Genomic DNA, 26,812 nt, shown 5'->3' on the forward strand with positions numbered 1-26,812 from the left:
AAGTTGATAAAGATGAAGAGGAAGAGGAAGAGGGGGATGATGATGATGATTCTGCTGCTGCTGCTGATGATGATGATGATGATGATTACTATTTCTCTATATATAGCTGATGTTTGCAATGATTAGTATTATCATATAGCATAATATGCATTTTCTGTTTAATCATCGACGTTAATAACATGTCGCTAACCATCAAGCAAGAATCATTTAGCAATGGATATAACGGGTGTTAGTTAACAGTATTTACGAAGTGTACTTATCCTGCCAGGATTCCGACCGAATACAATAAGAAGCATTGTTTAACTAAGTTTCATCAATCAAACGATTCACTCCGCGTTCCTATTTTCAGGTGTAGCGTTCACTTGCAGAATTCATAAAACAAACGTCGTCAAGTCAGAAAGTGTGGGAGCTCTGAACTCTCATTTGCAGTTTGGGGAAATATTCGGAATACTGTTTTGTACAACAAGGATTTCCATGGTATTTTTTTTTACACTATCTGCGGTCTTTACTTTCAGTGCTGTTAATGGTTTGCTTTTAATTTAACGCATCGTTTAACACAAACTTCAGGTTATATCCCGAAGGGAACAACGCGCGGTAGAGAATGATGTGGAAAAGTAATTGTTATTGGAGTTTATTGTTTATTATATTTGTTTTGCTGCACTTCACATGCTTAAGCGAACAATAAGCTCTGGTCCAGAGGCATAATTATATATTCTGAGATTCAACAGTTGTGATATATTGTCTACATGCTGTTTCGATGAATTACAGTATATTAGTACATCGAGAGTTGTGAAGTTTGATAGAAAATAGTTTCCGATCGACCTGGATTTTAGCTCTTTTCATTGAGTGAATGATGCTTTTTTAAAAGAAGATATTAAAAAGGTTGTATTTGATAAAATAGTCGAAGGAGTTTTGTGAAATATATTTGAAAAGCTTACTGTGTGTTTGGATCTACTTAAGGCAACAATATCTTGCAATTTCTAACACGTTTGTATGAATACGTGTGTTAATTGTTTAATTTTTCATTATTTATTTATACGTGAAACACAGATATGCACGAAAATACTTTTATTGGACAAACTTGACCAATATCACGTGAACTCGCTAACCCGGTTTATTTTGTCTAAATAAGATATAAATTAGTTTGAAAACAGAATTCTTTATATATTACAACAAGAAAACGCGAAATCCCGTAGAGATCATGGCGTCATATTACAATACTTAAAAATATGCTCATTTCATTAATACAGTATTATCCGACATATACTGCTGCTTTTGTTAATCATTATAGCATAATATTGTTTTTACGTACCACTGATTACATGGTGCGACTCTCAGTACAGATTGTTCTCGATAATAGAGCGTACTGATTTAATAAACAAGTTTTGATTTCACTTGCACATATTTACGTTTGAAATATGTAAGTTGAGTTAAAAGAGCTAACGTTAGTCACAAGTAATACCAGATGCATGTGTAATAAAGCAAGTTGAAGTAAAACGCGTTTTTTCAGTTGCTTTCTGACGCTTTCGTTTTCGATCACTATGTAGTATGTCACATCGAGTGACATTATGAGAGCTGTCAGAATTACCATGAGGCAGTTCAAATTGTCACCCGCTGTCTATATAGCCACATACACATGTGCAGAGCTGGGTCGTACGACTATAGTCGGCCCGCTGCCGACATCACATGTGGTATAATTTAAAAGACATATCATCCTAATTGTGTCCTTCACAACAATCACCGAACCAGTTCTTTAATTTCTATTTAATTAATACGCAATTTATGATATATCGTGCGACGTAATTTCTGTGAGGAAACACATCAGATAAAGCTAAGAATTATAAGGACAGCCATTCGAAAGTGATGGATTTTTAACAAAATTATATCTGAATAAAAACATTCGATACACACGTTGCCAAAAAATAATACGGTTTTAAATGAATGTGCATATCACTGTAAATTTAATCTTAAATGTGTAATTGAGGTAAGCGTGTTGTTTACATTTGTCTTGTTGATGACTCCTGTTAAAACTTAAATAGTCACATCATTCGTATCTGCATTTCAGTTCAGTTGCAATCGATATTTTAATTATCCCATTTAATTCTTTTTATAATGATCATATAATTATTTTCGATTCGTTCGTTGATATAGAGGATATTTGTTTCGGTGGATTATCGATTTTAATTCCCGAGTGATCATAGAAAATAATATTTTCACGAGTGGCGCAGCCAGGATTTAAAATATATATTTTCTATGATCACGAGTGAATTAAAATCGATATTCCACCCTATCCAACAAATTTTATTTTTATTGTATGCTTTTGATGACAGTTTATATACATTGGTTAAGTGTTTAACTTAAGGATTTCGCTGGGATAATGACGTCATTTCGTCTAAAAAATGACGTCATTTCACTGTAAACAATGAAAATTATCGATATATTTCACTGATAATTATCATTGTTTTAAACAGTGAAATTATCAGTTTTAGTTCACTGATATTTGTCTATAAACCACCGGAAAGTAAAAAATAAAATTGGCCTAATTTATTTATCACCATTTGCTTAGACGTAATATGGACGCCCTTTTGTTCATTTGAATATAAAGAAGTTAAACCTCAGCTGCAGCAGCAGTAATGCATTCCTATTATAGACAATTTCGTGGTCCTTTTTTAAGTGACACATTGCTAGAACAGTACGGCACAATACAAAACAACATACACAAATAGTAAAATAAAGCTGGAGTTACCGCCTTGGAACGGTCAATGCAAAGCACTGGGAGTTTAAACCGGTTTCCAATTCTATTAAGAACGGTATAACGACCCGCTCGCGATGTCCCATTGTTACTATTTATAGTAACGATATGTAATATTTGCACATACATAAAGATAAAAATCAATATGATTTTCAGTGGTTCAGAAACAACTGTTTCCGTACGGTAGTTGTTTATAGCAAGTAACCGATTGGGCTTAACACATCAGGAAAATACATTCAACACGGATTATAAAACTGATTGATTGTACCCCCATTGGTCTTGGTATGGGATAGGCACATGCAAAGTTTTGACTATAAAAACGGTTGAAATACATTGCTAACCTAAAACTTAAATAGGAATAAAGAACAATTAACGATCTTCAGAAATTGTTTTCCAATTGCAGTTTTTGGCTGTTGACTGTACGCTCGATTAAAATTAAAAACATATTGATACCGCTAGTTGATGATCACAAACAAAACGGTTGTAACCGTGTACATGCTTTAAACTACAGTTTTATATTTCTTTGTAGATAAACCAAGCCTGATGAGTCCTGGAATTAACGAACGGCATATACAGGCGACCAAAATAAGCCCTAAATCAGTGCCATCGTCATTTTACTCAGTTTTTAAAGACATTGAAAACTTAATAGATTTCCTACAAAACCGTTCACAGTTTTGAAAGAGACGATTCTAGCAGTATGAGACGTTATCCAATACCGATAGCTAGATACGGACTATCGGACTGCACAAGGCACAGACAAAGATACTATTGTTCCATTCAAAGGCGGGAAGAGTTCTGATCAACTGGTACATAATCAAAACAAGCAATAGTTAACAGCAATGTGCGTCGGATTAAAGTCATGTAAATATACAATTCGTTGTATTTTATAAAATAAAATGTTAACTTTTTATGTGTAAATTTCTTTTCATTTATGATGCGATATGGAAAATAGTTCATTTGCGAATATATCGTTTTTTGAGGATACGGGTGAGTTGTTAAATGGAACAGGCGGAAATCAAACTGCAATGTTAGGGAAAATCTCCGCGATAAAGAAGCAAAACAGTGTTGTCGGCAGCAGCATCATGTTCAGCATGGGCGTGTTTGGGAATGTGCTTGCGCTCATTGTGCTTCAAAGGTCCCCGGGAGACCAGAAACGGAAATTGTTCTACAGACTGGTTGCCGGTCTAACGATCACTGACCTTGTGGGTACAACCAGTCTAAGTCCGTTAGTGATTGCTACGTATGTCAATCATTTAAAATGGATTGGTGGAATTCACGTGTGTAAATACTTCGGATTTATGATGGTGTTCTCCGGTGTGGCAACGTCTACAATAGTGTGTTTAATGGCCATCGAAAGGTTGATTTCCATAAGACACCCATATCTGTATTATGCTCGAATTCGCAAGAAGCATGCAAACTATTTTCTTCTCAGCGCCTGGACTTTCGCAGCGTCAGTTGCGAGCCTGCCTCTAATTGGTTTTGGAGAAATAGTTCTGCAGTATCCGTACACTTGGTGCTTCATAGACTATTATACCGACAATAAAACCGATCGAGGATATAATTGCTTGTTTGCATTCCTAGAACTTCTCATGATTACAGTAACCGTCACGTGTAACTGTATAGTACTGTATACGCTCTTACTCACAAAGATGCGCGGTCTTTCCGGCAGGAAGAATAGCTTCACGGACTCTCGGACGTTCTCCGGCTACTCACGGCGTTACGCGGAGTGTCAGATGGCGGTGCTGCTGATCGGTATCACCGTGGTGTTCAGCTCCTGCTATCTTCCACTTATTGTAAGTGTCCTGGCCAACTGCACATAATGCATAGCTAAGGGTGGTAATGTCAATATTTGTCAAAGCTGTGTGAGAACGGGATACAATCAAGTATGTACAGTTTAAACACACGTTTTTACTTTAAAGTAGAATATAATTATAATTTGAGTGTCCAATATACCCAAAGTGTATCCACTAGTTTAAATCATACAGTAAAGTAAAGGCATATATTGCCCATTATTTTCATTATTAATATCTACTTTGTATGTATGATTTATTGCATACTAACTTATACATTGATTTAAGTATTTATATGTATCTGACAAACACTTGACTTGTATTGGAAAATAAAAGAAAATCGTATCAAACCTTAAACGGAATTGAAAAAAGGCGTATCGGAAAGTTTGTACAATGACAGAACTTCAGGTGTTCTTGACATTGTTGTTCCGTGCATAAAAATTGGTCACTTACCTTAGATAAAGACAAGCGGGTGTATTTCTCTCCTGAGAATGCTTCTATAGTTTCATTATTCACATTAAATAATATATAAATAGTCAGCATCAAATGTGTACTTCATTGATACTTGGGGCATTTATTTCTTAAACACATATGAATGCCATTCAACACTATTTTCAAAATATTATGTTTATAATATCTACAGGAACATGGTTATGAACTTATTTTTTTCCGGGCTTTACATCAAAACAAGCTTCTTGGGGTCGTTATGATTGCAATTGTTGACATTTAGTCAATGAATGGGTACCCCATTGATGTTTGCTTGCATTTGTTTCACAATGTTCTGTCTTTGTAACATTAAGATATAATAAAGACGCTATTAAATATTGTTTATAAAATTATTTATAAATTAGAAGTATTATATACCCATTATTATGCATATATAAGAACAAAAGCATGCATTTTAAATGGCCGATCGGTGTTGAAATAAAGCTGGTCTCATTTTCTTCCATATACACCATCTATATATACTGTTTCTCAAGAATGTAATTAAGTGTGTAGATATATACCTGAACCAAGCGAATTGAAACAATCGCATATTAATTAATGAATTGAAAAACCAATCAATACAATACAATTGTCAGGAAATAATAACGAGAGTAAATATGATAACATATCATATATCAGATTTGTGTATGTTATCTAAGTATGCTAAATAATGTACTATCCGCACCATTCGTATCCACGAAACGTGTATTTATGCCAGATGAATAAAATTAGATCAATTCATTTAAAAGAATAAGAATACTTGTTCACCGCATTTAACATAAATATATGTATTAACCTGTATATATATATATATATATATATATATATATATATATATATATATATATATATATATATATATATATATATATATATATATGGTTGAGAGAAAATATTAAACACCAACGAATGAATCTTTCTAAAACACTGGATCCAAAAACGGATGCAAGAACAGAAAGCAGTGATAATAGATTGGAGAAATATGCTGTTCAAACAGTGCTAATTACATATTTTATACATATGCCCTAGTGCTTTCGACTTTTCGTCTTCATCAGGGGCTTGTCAACACAGATATGGTTGTACATGCAATATTGGACATGACATATATATATATATATAACCTGTAAGAGGACTTGATAGTAATGAAACTGGGGTGCTGTGATGGTGCTCCTCATTGATAAGCGGCTGCTTCCTTTATCAAGACTCATTTTTACAATTAATAATACGTGTCGCGCTTCGCGCTCTATAGCGCCTTTAAAAGTAACTAGGTGGTTGCTAGGATAGTGGAATAAAGAAGTTTAGTTTTTATACAAAACCAGAAAGTTTCACCGGTTCGCGTATTTGCCCAGTCCATGTGATCTTTTATTATTGCCCAGTCCCTGTGACCAGTTATTAATTGAAAGAATTAGCTTTGCATTATTGGCAATAAATGTTAAAGTAAATGTAATAGGCACAAATGCAGTACTTATTTACACTAATTTACACAAAAAATCACCACTATGCAAGATATTCTAACAACAAAATATATACATTGATCCGTAAAGTAACTTCTCCTTCCATAAACGAAAAAAAACGTATAACATACTAGTCGCCGCACTTCAGTGCGACGCCAATAAATAAAATTATGTATATTTTTATTTTATTTGTTGATATAAAAATCGTCTTAAAAATACAACTATGCCTAAAAAACAAAACAAACAACGCGTGGGAAGAAAGTTGCAAATTAGGAATGATTATGACTACCAATTGTAAGATATTTAAAGTAGAAAATCGGGCTATGTTAAACGTTTTGTGATGTCTTTTAACACAAACAATAACAATAGTTTTATTTTCTGTCAAACGTATAACTACACATTTGAGGATAAGTTAGGAGTTCTTTCGTGACGTCATTTCCTTTTTATTTGCTTTTTGACGATAATTGACCATTTGTTGTTGAATAACTTGAGGGAAATGTAGTCCAAAATATTTATAATTAACACATGTAGCTCATGCTATGATCATGTTGGTCGGTTGAGTAAGATACTGATTGATTGTACAGGCAGCGATACTAAATAGACTAGTGGTCGGTTGAGTAAGATACTGATTGATTGTACAGGCAGCGATACTAAATAGACTAGTGGTCGGTTGAGTAAGATACTGATTGATTGTACAGGCAGCGATACTAAATAGACTAGTGGTCGGTTGAGTAAGATACTGATTGATTGTACAGGCAGCGATACTAAATAGACTAGTGGTCGGTTGAGTAAGATACTGATTGATTGTACAGGCAGCGATACTAAATAGACTAGTGGTCGGTTGAGTAAGATACTGATTGATTGTACAGGCAGCGATACTAAATAGACTAGTGGTCGGTTGAGTAAGATACTGATTGATTGTACAGGCAGCGATACTAAATAGACTAGTGGTCGGTTGAGTAAGATACTGATTGATTGTACAGGCAGCGATACTAAATAGACTAGTGGTCGGTTGAGTAAGATACTGATTGATTGTACAGGCAGCGATACTAAATAGACTAGTGGTCGGTTGAGTAAGATACTGATTGATTGTACAGGCAGCGATACTAAATAGACTAGTGGTCGGTTGAGTAAGATACTGATTGATTGTACAGGCAGCGATACTAAATAGACGGACAATTACACAGAAAGCACATCAAGTTTTCCCCATTATTCACAATAAAAATGTTATACTAACGCTCAGTCATACAGTGCGTTTTACTACTGTAGCAATTACAATCTTGGTAACTCTTATTACATAGATAAATGAATTATTATCTTTCATAACAGATCATCAATATAATATTGTTAGAGCAAACATTACGGATTGCATTCAATATAACGGAAGCACTGTCGTGTGTTAAGTGGTCATGTATTGCAGCAGATGACGTAATGATACTGTTGACCTAGCAATGCCAGTGTCACACGGACAACAGTCAAGTTATCTATCATCAAAGCGTAATAAATACAACCTAATCATATTTTAACTGAACAAAAATACATAAACAAGAACGGGTCAACATTGTATAATCACATAAGTTATACAACGATAGGGTTATATAAGAACACTGTCAAATTATGCAATAATTATTATACTCTTTATAATGGTTTAGTTTAAGCGTTCTTATTTTAAACAGGTGACAGTTGAACTAAAAAATAAATTAAAAATGCGGGTCACGAATGTGTATTTACTTAAACGTTCTTGTTTTAATTATGTAACGGTTTAAAGGTTGTGTTTTCAGTTTGTATATTTTACATGTTATTGTCAACCTAACATGAGCCAAACCTTTTTATTACACATGAACGTAAAACATGCATTAGTAATAAAATGCTCCAGTTTATTAAACGGAAAAAGCGCTTGAACAATTACATATAAATAGTCGTTATACAACGTAGTACATTAGGTACCAACAAGTATATTATTAATAAGCAGAAATATATACGACAACCGGGATGCAAACTCTTACATTTAAAGTTTCCATCCGTATAAAGTTATTGTTTTTAGGTATTCATGCTTATATAGTCATGGTATCGAAGTATGAATCGATATATGGTCATCGTTTTAAAGCATTAATCCATATATAGTCTTCGAATGTCAGTAGTATACGTAAATGGTCATTTTATGTAAGTATCTATCCATATATAAGTATTATATTTAATATGCACCATTTTTAAGTTATTGTATATAAGTATGCGCCCACAATGGTCATTGTGTTTAAGTATTCATCCATATATGTATTTGTATTTAAGCCTTTTACTAAATATGGTCATTTTACTTAATGATTCATCCATAATGGTCATTGTATTTCAGTAGTCGTCTATTTATGACCGGTATATTAAGTATACATCTATATATGGCCATTGTGTTAAGTATGCATCCACATATGGTAATTGTATTTAAGTATGCATCAATAATGTTCATTTTATTTAAGTATTCATGCATGTATGGTATTTTTTTTCAAGTATTCATACGTATATGGTCATTTTTTCAAAAACACGAGAAATTGTTTATGACAGTGTTTCTTGTGGTTTATACGAATACTACACTTTTTCCGTTTTTTATTTGCAAAGATATAGTAAAGAAATTAGCACCATGGATGGTGCAAATATTCAAGCATTAAGTTGTCAGTCTATGTCAAGTTATTAAAACTCATCAGTGAATGTCTTAATCAAATCTAGTCATGTTCCAGTAAATCAAATACTTCATTCGATTTAAATAATCAACATATACGTATTCAGCAACTTCCATGAATGAATATTTTAACGCGCCATGGTCTTGCACTCGTGTCAGAATTATCATGCGATGTATAGTTCGATGAAAGGCATGTTTTTCTGACCTTGTTGGTAAAGAGATAGTCATTAATAAACATATTTTGAAGGAAGGTAATAGAAGGGCAGACTACAACTGCAAATAAATAAGCAACACTCATGTGACATGTTGAACAAACACGTCATTTTATGCTCAGTTTTACTTATTAAAGTAGAGACCTGCTTCAGTAAATGCAAAACATCATTTAATTACAAAACTATATATAAACGGTAGCTAATGTCGGTAATTTAATCCAGCGTTACGGATATCATATCTGTGTTTAATGGGGCTTTTTGTGGTGAAAAAATAAACAATGACAAGCAGGTTTTTTTTTATAGAAGTGTGATATTTGTCATTTATGAGTTTTTATTGTTGAGTTTTGTTTAATAAGCTTAACAGTTTGCGTAGTAAATGATACACATTATTATCGATACCATCACATGAAACAAACGAACAATATCACCGTATAAATGTTTGGATTTACTTTTTAGATTCGCATTTTACTCAACCAAACGAAGCTTTTTCCTGTTGACATGCGCAGTGATCTGCTCACTATCCGCTTCGCCTCGCTCAATCAGATCTTGGATCCCTGGGTATACATCCTTGTGCGCCGCGAGATCGTCTCTCGTCTCATAATTACGATCAGGAAAATCATCTCTCCAAAAGCTACAGAGGTACAGATCAGAACATTCCTCAGGCAAGACTCGGCGCATTCCGCCAAGGACTCCACTTACACGTGTTGTACATTCTGTTTTCATTGTTTATGTGATCCATCCCAACAACGGCGTGCTGATTCGGTGTCCGGGAACCACGGTAGCAACTACATTGCTTTTCCAATGTCCCCAAGACTTCCGACCAACAAGCACGCAATTGGAGTTATCCGAAACGTGATGCTACCAAACACCAGTATTGACTCACCCGCCGTGTTAGTAAGACGTTCGCAAGTTATCGCCGGGTTAAAGCGGCAAGCGTCTGTTGAAGTTATAAATAATCAGCCTAATAACCCATGTGTTTCGTTTATGAAACCTTTTGACGCTAGCTGCGATGATGCAGAAAACAGACTAAGTGATTCAGACAACATACTTAATGATAGACTATTGAGTAACATAACAGAATAATCTGCTCGTGAAGATGTCGACAGCTTGTAAACTTTCACTGCCTAACGTTCCAATTACTGGTCATCATTAAAGAATATTAAGAAAATTGATACTTGTTTCGCTTTCATACTAATTTAAACTAGTTTATATTGCGAAATTGCTATTTATGCAAGTAATATTTCAAAACAATGATGATTGCAAAGTAGTATATTGCATACTTACTTGAATTATTGCATTAAATCAACGTGTTTGTGATGACGAATCCATTTGCGTGGGAGTGCATGAGCGTCGAAGTTCACTTGCATTTACATATATATGTTTGCAATGAGTCTATATGCGTTGTATATTTTGTGAACTTGTATCTAATTGCAGGGGTTACTAGCGAAAGGTTACCTCGTGATACCCCAACACAAGCATCTGCATTGGCACAACGCACGTGAGATAACATAATAAAAAGTGTATATACCAATACAAACCGCAACTGGTTTTTGTTGAATGTTAAGTTTATATGAATATCTTTTAATAACAAAATTACGTTTATTTTAATGAGTCGATGAAGTCCCATTTTTGCTAAACCAAGGATTTTTAGCGAATACACAACTGTAGTAATATTTATTTCATAAAAGGGTAATTTGGTTAATAGACATACAAACAACTGTTGTAGTCACATAACTGTTATACACAATGTTAGTTAGCATATATAACCAACTGAGTTAGAATACATATTCGCAACTGCAACAATTTCGACTCTGAAAATCTCACCAAAACAAAAAGTAAAGAAATACAAAATAATCAATTTTACAGACACCTTTGTGGCCAACATCACGGACACTTTTTATACGAAACAAACGTTTGTTGCGCATTTTGCGGTCGTGTGCTTATACTAATTCAACCTTTTATAAGGTTTTCGTAAATGGCGCGCCGTTATAAATTCAGGGATGGCAAATCTGTAACTATTATTCACTTTCTTTAACCAGGATTATCTATAGATATGACTTTTACAAAGCAATCAACTACACTTCATTATGTGTTCCATGTACTAAATTTCAGCGCTTCCGTATATGATTGCATGGGCTTTGGTGTGGCAAACGTTTGTTTTTTTACATTATATTGACACCTATAGAGGGTTATGCTAACTTTGAAACGTTCGAACAGCAAATATTATATGTGTAGATGTATCATTTTATTTTATATACGTGAACTCATATTGTAGGGAATGCATAAAACACCGCACTAAACAGTGATCATGCAAAGCGTTGTACGTTGAAACCGTTTTAAGCCCATGCCAAAGGTATCATGCTCGTTAACAATACTGACGTGTGATTCGAATTTAGTTCCAAAGGGGATCTTAATTTATGAAATAGATTTAATTGTACTAAATTGTTTAATGTTTAACAAAGCAAGTGAATAAGATTGTATATAGACCCGATGAAATGATGAAAATACATCTATACGCTCAATCCATTAAATTATGTTTGCAATGTTTCAAGACCTATAGCCATATCACCTATCGTTATACTGCTTGCTATAAGAAAAATCCTTTTGGCGTAAAGGATTTGAAAGGTGCCAACGCGACAACATGCCAGTACTTCAAATATGCATATCGATGTCATGTTATCGTGTCAAGCGCTTGAAGACAGACCGATATGGCTTCAATGAACCACAATATAAAGTACATTATTATAACTTGACATCGGCCTTATAGAAAGGCGCATTACATTGTGCATGTGTTGCGTATCGATACATTTTTATTTTTTATAGATAAATACGTCCTTATATCATTGCGCACTAGCATGCCTATGGGCTGCGTTTTGCTATATGATTGGAAAGTATACTCTTATTTATCATATACAACCGTAAACAGAGGTTAAAACATATTGCATCAGCTTTGAATAGGACGCAAAATGCTCACACATTAATAATAAGAGACTTTTAATTTTGTTTAACCTCTTCACTCGTACTGAGCAAATGCGACAAATCTCGAAGGTAATTATTAAACGCACATAATATTTGAGCTGGTCATATTCGTACAAGCGATATTTAAAATTCCGAATTTGTCCTAGCCGAATGCGAAATCGTGTTTTAGTCCACCTTTCCAACTAAGTCACTGACCTTTCGGAATAAAAATAGTAAAACACAACAACAATACACCCATCAGCAAACATGTTTATAGCATCTTTACTTTGTACAACTTTGACAGTTTTATAATCTGAGAAGCAAATTAAAATGTATCCATCTTGTCTGCGTGTACATATTGTCAGGTGTGTGACCTGATCTCTTTTTTGTTGCAAACACGGTGACAAAGAATACGCCGCATGTTAAAGGTTAATGTACGCACTTTTTTCGCTCGGATCAGGTTAGTTTCAATAAATAACGGCCTTATTTATTATTAGAAGCCCCAATACTCTCCGTGTGAGATTCACCGTACATTTGTTTAAATCCGAAATAACGCTTAAATGTTGAGTTCTCAACCGACTTAAATCGCATTAATTATACTATAACAATGGGCATACATAAGCCTTAAAGGTAAATCATAGGAAAATAAAAACTAAAATCATTAAATAAAGAGACAATCATGGTTATACCGTAAATGATATTTCTGAGTAGAGTTAGAAACGTTGCGCATTGCAAATGATTAACAGAGATAAACAGGTTACCACCCGATCGATGTGTTATATAAATATAAATATATATAGAAGCTTAATATAAATTATTTGCGATCTTGCCGAGCCCTTTTTCAATTCTCGCCGAGTAATATATATTAGAAAACGACTGTGAATTTACCTTTTTTCATGTTTAAAATATATATACGGTTCTTTTCAAAAGAAATAAGGAAAGTAATCTCTACGATTCCGCATGTTTTGCGAAAATAGTGATGGGGCGTGTCGTTTGTCGTGACAATAATGACGTCATTTAAAATAAATTAAAAAGATCTGTTTCATAAACAACTCATTAGACTTTCGTTCGAATTCCGTTTTTTTTACAAACGAAAGTTGTTACGCATATTCATACGAACGCTCCAAGGAAACGTTCGTATACTTAAAATGTGTATAGACCTTACATATATTATAAACTAATGCAACAACAAATGAATACGATTTACAGAGAATTTGTTTTACATGAAATAGTCATATACTGTATTGTATTCTATACTGTTCTACACCATACTCGACAGAATGTGTTTATTGCAATACTTAAAAATAGCGGTAAACAGTTTGTCATGTGTAAGCATCAACAATGGCATTTTTACAGCTTTGCTGCCGTTATAAATCAAAACATTAGAGTGAATGATGCGATTTTCTCAAATGAACCATACGAGCTCTACCTCCTTCTACCTAAGATAACTTGTCCGCGAATCTGACAATAGCTGCGCACTTCATATGCTTGACTTGTGTCCATGTTGATTGAAAAACAAAACCAATACAAAGTGCAGCATCGAAAACATGCAACGTTTTAGTTCTGGATCATAAATCGCAGTATGAATAGAAGAAACCGACACAATAAGACGTATCGTTAATCTTGTTGCAGTACTGTACCGAGTAAAGTATTAACGAAATACGTAAAACATCTGGATGCAGAATTTCAAACGCATGGAAGTTTACCATTATTATCACTGTTTGATGGTCTTGAACTTTCTGCTGCGGAGTATTCCTGGTCAGGCGATTGTCGTTTAGTATATAAACTGCACGCGGAACCTGGCACGACATTGAAATCTTTACATAGGAAGCTACTTTTTAACAAAGATCCAACCCACCGGCACCGCATTGTGTTTTATTAATATTTTGTGGTGTATCTTTGATAAATATATGTGTATTTTAGATGAATAAAACAATAAATAAAAAAACAATTCTGAGATAAAAGTATGTGTTTTTGTTAACATGAAGCGTTAACATTCCTGAGTTAAGGGAGAACACGTATATCTTTAATTTCTATTTAGTGGGTTTTACTTTGAAAAATGGAATTACTGTGAAAATTCAACTCGTCGTTATATATATTTATACAATGTGCAGTGCAAGTAATTGCTAAGCCCAGAACAACATGTGTATGTTAAAATCCCGTGTTTGCTATCGTAAAATTGTTACTGAATGTAGATACTCTCATGATAATTTTGCACAGAAACCTGCTTACTCAATGTTATTATAAGGGAAGAGCGTAAGTGTGTTGATTTTATGCATATAAAAAGTACACTAAGGATTAAGTGAATCTTTTATGTTCAAACATATGACAAACATAACGACTTGTACTTGTATTCTGGATATTGACCGTGGGCCACCATTACAGAAGTAAATGTTATATGTGCGCACATATCCACTGCTATATTTATCAAATTGATGAAGGCACAGCAATGGTTCGCTATAGCATTATATTTGACACAAGTCTTTTTTTTCAAAATAAATTATTGCTTAGCAACTTTATAATATGTGCAATCACCATTAAATGAATATGTCGTCGCAATTTCGGATTGCACTACACTACAAATACAATTTCATAAACGAAATTGTATTTACAAAACTTGTGTGTATAAATAGCACCGAATCATACTCAACTGCACAATACACCAATTACTAAACAATTCTGAAAACATTTTAACACTAGCAAGTTTGAACCAACGCATTAGTGTGTCGAGCAGACAGCGATTTAAAAAATATAGCAGTGAATCTGTGTGGAAGGACTGCTTCGTTTGTAAAAAACAACACAGTCCACTGCTAAATCACCTATATTCTTTCACAGTCATCTCTATAACATAAACAGGATGATAAACAGTGCACACACATCTCGACCTGTGCGTTAAGACACACTCTTGATAAATTTGAATGGCTTTTGTTCTTTTCAAAATTGCGATTGAAAACGCTGTTTTTGAAAAATGAGTTGCGTCTAAGATAATGCTAAGCAAACAACTGCAGTGCCTTCAGTGCTTTGATTACAGGAGGAGTTGACTTCGTTTGACCGCCGAAACATGGCCGATCACACTTGAAGAGATACGGATGCCTACACACGTGTCTAACTACTCGCGCAATTCACATTTAAGATGCTCATAGTCTGACAACTATATCGTTTGTTGCAGCGTTTAAATGGTTTACAATTAATATATGTTAAACAGCACTTAAGTGTTAACATGGAGCGCACTTTAACCAGACGCTGACAACAGTGCTTTGTTTATGTTGTATAAGCAATTTTAACATAAAGGTGTGTTGCAGGTTTATTGAACCCATGCGTAACTGTATTATGTTTCTCAATAGAATTAATATTGTTAAACACATGTCCAATGTTATATTCATTAACAGGTGTTAATAAGAGATAATACGTATGAGCACAATAATATGTATTGATATCTCCCGTGCAATAGCCCTACATTTTCAAAATCGAACTAAAATCGTAAAAGTAAAAAAACACTTTTAAAAACGCAAGGAAAATCCGCAAACCGGCTTAGAATAATTTTACGTAATAAAAGCACCTTCTGGTAAAGTACCTAGGGTAAACTACGTTTAATGTTGAGACCGTATTAACATTTCTAAGAGATATTTCATACTCGATGTATTGGTCAGAAATCAGTCAATCATTGATAACCATATTACGCATCAGACAGGCGATTTTGCATTGAACTTTCCACATCCTAATGTTTTTACAGATTAGCCCCCTACCTCTTCTATTGCACGATTGTGTAGATACAGTGGAAAAAGTGAAAGGTATTGATGATGATTGTGAGGTTTTGTTTGTTTGCACGACTGTATCAAATATTATAACAAATTGTTGACACTAGAATAGTTAATAGCATACTTTTTAGACAATATTTGATCGACCTGTAGCAATATTGTTATGACTTTCTTCCTGTATTTGCGCAATGATTATCTGAGATATTAACTCCATGACGCTATATTCTCAAATCTTTTTCTATAAAGAAGGAGTGTAGTTGACAATTGTTAATAGTTTTATTTGATCGTTTGCCAAAAGGTTGTAACTCTGTTACTCTTGTATCTTCAATGCAATTGAGTAATTAAATAGTAATTAAATTGAATGCGTTTTAATTCCCTTTTATTATTGTTTAATTTGAGTTACAATGCTATGACGTTAAATTTTATTTACACTTAAATGATTATGAATATTGCTGGGTCAAGTGTGAGGTTGAGCGCTCTATAACCAGGTTTAAACCCCCAATGCTTTGCATTGACCGTCCCAAGGCGGTGACCCCAGCTTTATTCATATTTTGTGTTTATGTTGGTTTGTATTGTGCTGTATTGTGCTGTTTTGTACTGTTTGGGCAATCGGTCACTTGCCTTAAATAAAGGACCAACTAATTGTTTTTTTAATGAAAATTCAATACTGCTCCAGCAGCTGGAGTTTCACTTCTTTATATTACTACCATTCCTCTAATAATATTATGGGAAAACGTTCAACTGGAAAACCCAATGCTGTATTTGGGGGCAGCACTTAATGCAGGCTATTTAGTTATGTCGCTAAAGATTGTCGGCACTATGGATACCAAGTATTGCGAAGGTCTTCGTTAAATATTATCATAACTAATAGAATATAATAATCTGCCAATTATATTTAATATTTGATAAACGTGAGTGTTTCTAATAAAGCTATGAATTAACATTTAGAGGAGGAAATAGTTGATAGAAGTTTTATGTAACATGATCTATGTATAGCGTCAGATTCTAAGTTACTACCTTTGCTGCGCAAAACTACCACCTGACAATGTCGTAAAAAAGTGCAAAATTTTAATTATTCATTTCTTTGCTCTTCTGCGATACGTAAAAGAGTGTTCATTGGTTTGTTTCAATTTATGATCCTTAAAACAGAATTGCATTCAACATCATAAGTTCATTTTTGAATGAATATAGTTAATGATCTGAACTTGTTGACATTTATGATGCGACAGTATTACTTTGTTGGGTGAAAATCGTCGTAGTTACCTCACTTCGATTCTGAGAACACTGTATCGTTAGCGAACAACTAATAATTGTATATTGTGAGGAATCCTAAGCGTCAAACTTTGGTATCAGCTTTCTATTTCTATGATCTTAATAGATACCAATATATCACTCTGAGTACATATACATTCTCAACACATCAGAATAAGAAAAAAATCAGCACACTGGGATTTGTTTACATTTATACTTAGGATTTATCTGGAACCTGTGCTCTGTGAATATGGGGTTTGATGCATTTGCGTAAAGTGTTGCTCAGATTAACATGTGCAGTTTGCACAGGCTATTAAGGGATGACACTTTCCACTTTATCATATCTTTCGCTTCAAGAAGGTATCTTCTTAACAAAAATCCAGTTAAGACGGAAAGTGTCGCCCTAATTAGCTTGTGCGGACTGTACGTTCTAATATGGGACGACACTTTACACACATGCATTAAACCCCATTTTCACAGAGCACGGCCCAAATGTATATAATAATATAATTTTGTATTGTTATTTAAAGATCTGAATATATTGTTATTTATATTTGTACAATATACACTATTGGCATAGCATGGGATCAGGCAAGTCATGTTACCGATCATCTTGTTTCTCTTCATAAAGCAGGTCATATCAAATTAATTTAAATGCAGTTTGCCTTTTTGCGTTTTGTTTGTTAATACTATTTTAGATATTTCATTATTTATCAAATCGAGACAAAATAAGCCAATATATCTGAAACGGTTTTCTTTCGACTGGTCTTGTTACAAACAGTGGTTATCATTTTTCAACAAAAATACTCTCGTAAACTGTTTGATAAAGAATGTGGTATAAAATTTATACAGTTTACACTGTGTTTGACGAGAATATTATGCAATCGGCGTACGAAATTGTGTTTTTGATGAGATTTTAAATGCTTCATTATATTATATGGGCGCCTACTTCTAGTACCAATTTAGCCCCATTTTCGGAAAACTGGACTAAATGCAAGTGCGTAAAGCGTCGTCCCCGATTAGCCTGTGCAGTCCCTTGAAGCTAATCAGGTACGAAACTTTCGGAATTGATGGAATAACTTAGAAGTCTCTTCCTTACGAAAATCCAGTGAAGGAGGAAAGTGTCGGATCTGATAAGCCTGCACCGGCTAGTCTCGGAAGACATATTTAGCCAAGATTTCACAGACAGGGACTCAAATTTTGATTTCCTTCGCATTATCTGCAATCAATAAAGATAGCAAGTTCGTGATGGGTCCACAAATCAATCTGGCTTCTTGCTCCTAGTTTTAAAGCTATACTTTACCTGCAACTATAGATCGTACCAGCGTATTATAGTGCAGATTAGTTGAGAAACATACAGACTGGATGCATGAGTATCGATGCTAAATAAGCAAGCTATTAAACAGCCATCTCATGGATTATTCGTGTAATGTACACAGAGTAAAGATACATGAAACATACGATATTTAAGTCGTCTATTATAAGGCGAGTTTTACTACAATTATTATTTATTGTATTTGCTTTTATTTATTATTTTCATCACATACTTTTTATGAGCATACTTTTTCTTTTTGATGAGTAGTAAATTGGTTGAGAAATCAAACTTTCTACGCCATGTTGTATTCCAAGAAATGCGCCATTGATGTGAAGTGGCATCTTCTTGCAGTTAAATCAATAAGGTCGATATGTGTTGGGCCCGACGTGATCCGAGCAAAAACAGGTCATTGATTAACATTAACAGTGCGGTATATGCTACGCAATAGTGTTGGCGACAACAACAATGCATCGTCATAAAATTGACCGATGGAAACGCAGACAGGATGGATGAATTGCAATTCGTTCTTAAAAATGTTTGCCTGCTCATTTGTACAGAGTAAAAGTACGTTGTATTTGTTTTCGTCTCTGTTTCTTTCTGAATGTTCAAGGTAACTGCACGTGTCCTGGAAAACAAAAATGTTTCATTCGAATGAGTAGACGTTCCGATTGAAAATCCCCAAGATTTTATAAATAAAGTTTGTTTCAAGATGTCGAATTTAATTTTTGTATGGGCTTTATCAGTGCCCTCAAGACATTGGCTTGTTGGCTTAGAATGATTGAGGCGATCAGAGTCTTGTTTGATTACATTGAGATCTAGTGTGTTTGGGGTGGAAAGGGTGGCATGGCATACACCTTCCATAGGTCTATTCAATCTATTTAATTGACGTTGACCAATATAGCCATGCCGAAAAGGCCTAAACAAAACACTGACAATAGCTTTACAAACGAAATGCACCATGACATAATCTGAATTATTAAAGAAACATATATTCCACTTAATACACTAATTAAAACACGTTTTATAATGCAAAAAAAAATCCAATACAGGAATACAAGTTTACAACTCACAAGGTTTAAATAAACCGCGGGTAAGGACTACTTACGTCCACTTGACGGTCTCGGCAATGCAAGCGTTGTCAGAAAATTTACAATAAATAAACGGAATATATGAAATTACGAACATTGCATCGGACAAATTATTGAATATCATCGGATATAACAAATACAGGCATTCGTTAGCTTTCATAGGTAAACGCACACTCTAGAAAACGAATAGAATTTCCAAAGTAAATGTATGTTATATGAAAAGGGAGACAATAAATTGATCTTAACTACACAGTTCCCCTCTTCTTCAAAATGTCTACAGGCATTCAAAGATGTAAAACCGTGAAACATATCTGAATTGAAAAAATTGATTGTGAAGTTACATTCTGAATGTTACTTAACTAAAGAAAATACATACACACATATATTTGTCGCACAATTAAACAGATAAAGCTTGATGTCCATTAAAAATAGTAAACCATAAAGCCTGGTATGTTTTCACACTACAATCTTATTGAAAAGGGGAATTAATCAGAGATAATATTACTCAACTGTCTACAAAATGAGCAGTTTGAAACTCAAATAAACATGAAAAGTATCAACTTGTACAAACACTATGAAAAGTCGACACACAGCATCAATACACAACAATTGACACCTTACGATAACATAAAACACATCTAATTAAGTCTCAAAATTTAACAAACAAACAAGCAATAGGTCAAATAATATGCACACAAAACAAACATCAGTAACACATCAAATAGAACAAATCATATGTCTCTGAAAAGAGACATTATATTATAGTAATAGTTGTAAAGTTTCTCATATACGTTTCGATTTATTAAATCATCTTGCAATGACATTATCAAATAATAGTTAACCAATGACTCATGAAGAGATAAATTTAAAAGCAAATGTGTAAATGTGCGCACATATTTATATTTACTTTTAAATTTAATGTGTACTGATGTTTAGAGGAAAAACATACGATCAAATCAATCAATATTCAACTGTAAATATTTGCAAAGGTATTCAAAATTAGTTTGAACATAGTTTGCAATGTTGTCTAAAGAACAACAAAATCAAATAAGTATGATTTAATATACTTATATCAAAAGCATTCATATGTTAATGTATTAAATCATCTTGCGATGACATTACCAAATAACGGTTAACATAGTCATGATTTATGACACATTATCAAATAAATTTATTTGCAAATGTGTAAACATGTATTATCTAAATACTCAAAATTTGTTTAAACATAGTTTGCACTTATGAGTGAAGAACAAAACATCATCATCAAATATCATTTAAAAAAGTTAAACTCCAGCTGCTTCATCAGATTGAATTCTAATTATACACAATTTCGTGGTACTTTATTAATAGGCAAGTGACCTATTGACAAAATAGTAGGGCACAATACGAAACAGCATACACATAAAGTAGAATAAAGCTGGGGTCACCAACTTGAAACGGTCAATGCAAAGCATTTGGGGTTGAAACCGGTTTAAGAGCGCTCAACCTCACACTTGGCATAGCAATATCCATGATACATAATTATACGTGTACATTTAATTTTACCGTATAGCATCGCAATTCATATTAAACATTAATAAAAGGAACTAAAACGCATTCAATTTAATTGCAATGTAAAAAATTACTAAATGGTAGAAGAGGGACCAGAGCAACAGAGTTACAACTTCTTAGGTACGATGAAATGAAATTAGGAATAAGTGTAAACTACATCCCTTATTTTTACAAAAAGATTTACGAATATAGTATCATATAGTTAATATTTCAGATCCTTGTCGTGCAAATACAGGAAGAAGCAACAATATTGGGTGTCAAAGATCGATATTACATTGTTTGGTTGTTTATGTGACTGTTATATACTATAGAAATAAATGTAACAGAATATGAGCGTTATAACTAAAATGAATAAGCTTATAGACTGAGGCACAATTTATCAAAAAGAAAATAATCCTAGATATGATAAAAAGCTGCGTGATCTATACACGCGTATATTTTTCAAAATAAATTAAAACGAAGCTGAAAGTGAGATTGTACGATTTGTATATCTGTTAAATTGTAATATGTTAATAAAAATAATTATGTTACAATAACACAAAGTAGGCACTAAAAAGTATACATTGAGGACGAAATTTATAAAAAGCAGCAAAGACAAATTAGTGCCCGAGCCGATTGTGACGAAGATATTTCATACATATTTTATAAACACATCAATTAACACGGCTGACGGTCATGTATTGACAGATGAACATTCGCGATAACGTGAGACAAACATACTCATAGTTTTTCATTTTAATACATACTTGGGGAATCAAAGTTAAATGGATTCATTGGTGAAGAAGTTTACAAGAATTGTTGCCCGTTTAAATCTAACCACAATATTCTACTTAAATACAAAAACACAAAGCAAACATGATACAATGAATACTAAATGTTTTGAAACAAAATAATAATAAAGGTCTATATTGCAAGAATGTCAATATTTTAACTCTAATCTCGACACATGTTTTCGAGACTTTCCAGATGAAACGCCACTCCCATATCTGTGTTCACGCTTAGTTGAATCACGACTATACAACATTGGACAAGTTTTACACTAGTCTCATTTTGTTAATAATTTATAGCAAAGTCATGTTTCAATGTAGACACGATCAGTAAAAATTCAAGTTCTTGATTGATTCTGAACAGTAATAACTTAAACACTCACAATTAAGAAAAAAGTCATGAAAGCAATTCATAATAAGCCGTTCGTGTATGCTGAGAGTAAATTAGACATGATATATATGTTGGAATATATGATGATGTAGTATTGAAACGTGCTGTTTATGAGCGTTAAACATTGAGCCTCGTTCTTGAAAAACTGGACTTAATGCATGTACGTACAGACCGCACAGGCTAATAATGGACGACACATCCCTAAGTTGGATGTTCGTTAATAATGGATGTTCGTTAATAAGGGACCTCCTTTAAACAAAAAAATCCATAATAGCGTGTGGGCCATGATTAGCCTAAGCGGGCTGCAAAGACTCATCTGGGACAACACTTTACGCATACTCTTTTAAGTCCGGTTATCCAAGAACGCGGCTCTATGTTGGACTGCGATGTATTCAGTACCTTTAAATTAATAGTAACATGTGTTTCATAGTGCATTCACTATTGGTATATATGAGCTGTAGGTGATATTTATTTGAGGTCTGTTGATTCGAGACAACATTAAGAAAGCTTCCAGAGTTAGGAACGAACCTCCTGAACGCTAGGTGAGTATACAATAATAAACATGTCATCGATATAATCTGATTAAATGATTTAATAAAATACAAAAAAAAGTTTGTACTGGTGTTATAATTTCAATGTTAAAGTTCGTTTCAATAGCAAGATAACAATACATTTAACATGTACTATGAACCGTGATACGTGCCATATCCACATTTGTACATTTTCAAAGTTGATATTTTACATTGATGTCATTTTTTAATACCAGTATAACACGTTATTATTTGAATACTTTTTTCGGAGCTCTGAGTTTTCATTGCATGCAACAATTTGGATAAACGCACAAATGTTTGCCTAAATTACTTTCACAAATAATATTTCATATGAGGCAGAGAATGATGCTTTCAGTTTCAATGACATACTTTAAAATCAAATATCACAGTTTAACACTGTCACTTTATTTTGAAGTTAGCATGTGGCGCTTAATTGAGCCGCATCAATCGAAAATGTGTCTTATGCCACATGCGGCTAGCGTAGCTTCATACCAGCCTGTGCATGAACGCAGTCTGGTCAAACGCTACAATGTCCGCTTATGAGATCAGGACACTTCACGGGACTTCATAGCGGACAGGGTAGCACATCATCAGTCTGCGCTAATCATCAAACAGATCCAAACAACTTCCTTACCAATCAATGTCAAGTACACACTTTCAGCTCAAATATTAAAGAATAACAGTAATGTTTTCTCCATATGTAGCTTATGGCTCAATACCCCGATGCCTTTACGGATTTTAAAATAATTTGACAAACACATAAAGTATGCAAGGCTCAAGATGTATTGATGTGTCATGCATTTAACTTTAAGTGGTAACGCAAAACACATGAATGCATACTAAAGTTGATTATCTCCGAATCTTTGGTAAACAACCCAAGACGAAATTTCATTGTCTGTACAATAATCACACCGTATGCTATACATAGGTTTTGACAGAGTTGGTCTTCAGAACAGATTGAAATTTAAAGTAGCTATCTTCACTCAGCCCACGTCTATGTATACACACTTAGAACACACAAATTGCTCTCACACAATATTTTTTACATGTGGGTGCAGGAGGAGTCCTTACAGTGTGTAGGTAGCTTGCACTCATATGAGAGTTCACACTGATTTAAATTATATTAATAAGTTTTGACAGCCTGGTTTATGGAATGTGATATTTTAAAGTAACTCTCCCCCTCTCTCTCTCTGCTTCGCTCATTCGATTTCTTATTTCCTGAAGGGTTATTTTCGAGTCAAAACTGCATCTCATTCTCATTTTTACCTTGTGTAAAATTGATTTTATCCTCCAGCACACTTTTTGCCTTGCACACTAAAGCATTATCACATTAATAATCTCCAGGTTATAGCCGACATATTAGTAACAGAAGAGCCTTCCTCGAGCATCCGTTGCGCCACCTCCGTCACTAGCTCTCCCCTACGTCTCAATATATCCTGCAGGATAGCATCACACTCAGAATCAGACTCATCAACTATTCCGTTCTCATTTTGAACTGTGTCGTGTCTGTTCAACCCCTCTAGGAACAGCATTTCCAGCTCCATCCTTTTCTTGATGAACCACAACATCGGCTCTGGGGACGCCAAGATGGCCTGTCGTATCCTCGGCAGTCTCATAATAACCCACGGACCATCGTCCATCATTTCCGATATAGCTGCTACCCATTGTCTTTGCTGCTTATCTTGCAAACCACAGGCTGCCATTAAATTTCTTTCCGGAATCATGTAGTATGACAGTTGTTGTGTGACAATAGCATTCTTAAGTTCTCTCAGTCCGTTTTGAAGCCAGTGGAAAAAACTCCGTGTATCAAAGCTGTTCTGTGGGTTTCGCTCAGCTTGCCAAAGTACTATATTTTTAATCACGTATGATGTTACTTCTTTCTTACGAGGCCTTAAAACATCTTTGAGAATCATTTTAAGCATAACATGCACATGCGCTTGTGTGCCATTAAGATTATTTACAAGTTCTGCCTCACCGGTGTTAAAGCATATCCTCCACTCGATGTCCTTATATTGACTATCCTTAAAACCTACCGGGGTTAGAAATGCTCCCAATGATACGACTTTCCGAACTATGACTGGCGACGGCCAATGACGGGGTCTGGCAGCCCATCGTTGTAGAATGCTGGGGCAGTGACAACGTAGAGCGGCTACTCTGTCCACATGAAGAACACCTTCCAATGTCACCGGTCTCGACGGCCCCGCTGGCTCATGCTCCACTATTTCTGAATCTGTAAATGATTTCAAACATGCACTTATAAATAAACTACTACTTAGTAGAATGTGTCCAGAGCCATCGTCAAACAGACAATTGCGAATTTACTCCCAACGTGTATGCGTTTGTCCCTCTTGTAACAGTCTGCAGTGCCCTGGATATACACGAGTATCCATCCTGTACACTTCTACGCCGTCTAGTATTGTTTGAATACTGATACCAGCTTCTACACAGAGGACACCGTTCAACACCGTTAACAAATCCAAGTCGCCTTCGAGCAAGCACGTCAGCCCCTCCGCCTTGCTGCCAGCTGTGATTTCAGTGAAATCATGTGATCCTGCATTATGCATTCTATCATTCTCCCTATGTTTCTCAACTCGCCACCGCCTCATCTCCTCCCCGTATCCAAGCCGGGTCATTATAGTACATATCTCCACGGACACATTTTCGACATAAGTCTGAAAACACAATAGGACAATCTACAAGTTAGTTAACGATGAGTATTCAATTGTATTTTAAATATAAACACTTTAAACTATTAACTATACACATAAATATACAATTTAAATAACGTTTCAAAGTATTGTTAGTGTTAAATTATTATTTTGTTAAAGAGTGAAGTTCCTCATAATATACAATGTGTGTGTATGTTGCATTATTGAATAATGAAAGAAATAGTACGAGTACAAAACAAATGCAAATATTATTATTACGTGTATGTTACTTTGTTAATTTAAGTTTATTTTGAACATGAACTTTAATAAGTAGTGTAAAAAGACACACATATACACCATTTTGCTATAAAAAATTAATACAAAATAATAATGCATTTATTAATTTTCTAAAAAATAACCAATAATTTGTATACAGTAGACTCTCTGTAAAAAGGACGGTCTGGGGACCGGCCTGATAGTCCGGTTTTTTGAGAGTTCCGGTTTGCCAAGAGTAGGCATATTGCCGAAATATACATTGCATGCATTGTGTAAAAAATCATATAAGAATAAAACAAATCGTAAACATCTACATGTACCATGTGATAACTGTACTCATGTAATGCTAATGTTTAAACTTTAAAGTAATCTTTAAATAATGTGTTCGTATTCGATTAAAAGCAACAAACATTCCATACCGATTTTTTAGATTATTAATACTGACGATGCGTTTGAAATTACGAAAAGGCAATGAATAGAAAAAAATAAGTGATGACAAGCATGCAGTGATGTTCTACACAGGCTTTCCAAACATTGAAACATTTAATGCTTTTTTTTTTAAATATTTAGAGACAAAAAGTGAGAAACTTAATTATTGGAGAGGGCGCAGTGAGTCAGGGGAAGATGCTCCAAAACACCAAACACACAGTACAAGCAGACCTGGGAAAAAAGGGCATTATCAACAAAAGAAAAATTGTTTATGGTGCTTGTAAGGTTAAAGGTTGGGTTGTTTGTAAGGGACATTTTTGAACGTTTTGGCATTTCTCAGGGACATTTTTCAAAAATCTTCACAACTTGGATTAATTTCTTGTCTCATGAACTTCCGGACTTATTTCCATTTCCTTCCCAGAAGTCTGTCAGAAAAAATATGCCGTTAGAATTCAACCAGTACC

At 34.2% G+C, this 26,812-nt stretch overlaps 4 protein-coding genes across 5 annotated transcripts in view; 2 read left to right on the forward strand and 2 right to left on the reverse strand.

The window, feature by feature from the left end:
• The window catches only part of LOC127851894 (translation initiation factor eIF-2B subunit gamma-like), a 488,689-nt gene that overhangs the window by 336,392 nt on the left and 125,485 nt on the right, over window positions 1-26,812 (forward strand). The window lies entirely within an intron of this gene.
• LOC127849984 (prostaglandin E2 receptor EP4 subtype-like) lies at window positions 3,778-10,877 on the forward strand. Its single transcript, XM_052382719.1, has 3 exons — window positions 3,778-4,545; window positions 9,822-10,259; window positions 10,800-10,877. The coding sequence occupies exons 1-3, from the start codon at window positions 3,778-3,780 to the stop codon at window positions 10,875-10,877; spliced, it is 1,284 nt and encodes a 427-aa protein (XP_052238679.1).
• Window positions 22,322-25,229, reverse strand: LOC127849985 (uncharacterized; the record flags this gene model as incomplete). Its single annotated transcript, XM_052382720.1, has 1 exon — window positions 22,322-25,229. A coding segment is annotated over one exon (909 nt), but the record flags the coding sequence as incomplete, so codon positions are not given.
• LOC127851898 (uncharacterized) overlaps window positions 25,192-26,812 on the reverse strand; it is a 71,361-nt gene continuing 69,740 nt past the window's right edge. For both annotated transcript variants that reach the window (XM_052385853.1, XM_052385852.1), the window contains exon 3: window positions 25,192-25,667. In XM_052385853.1, coding sequence (XP_052241813.1) covers window positions 25,314-25,667 — 354 coding nt within the window. In that variant the 3' untranslated portion in view covers window positions 25,192-25,313. The remainder of the gene's footprint in view (window positions 25,668-26,812) is intronic.

This window comes from Dreissena polymorpha, chromosome 11 (assembly GCF_020536995.1).
Source record: "Dreissena polymorpha isolate Duluth1 chromosome 11, UMN_Dpol_1.0, whole genome shotgun sequence".
NCBI classification, from domain to species: Eukaryota; Metazoa; Mollusca; class Bivalvia; order Myida; family Dreissenidae; genus Dreissena; species Dreissena polymorpha.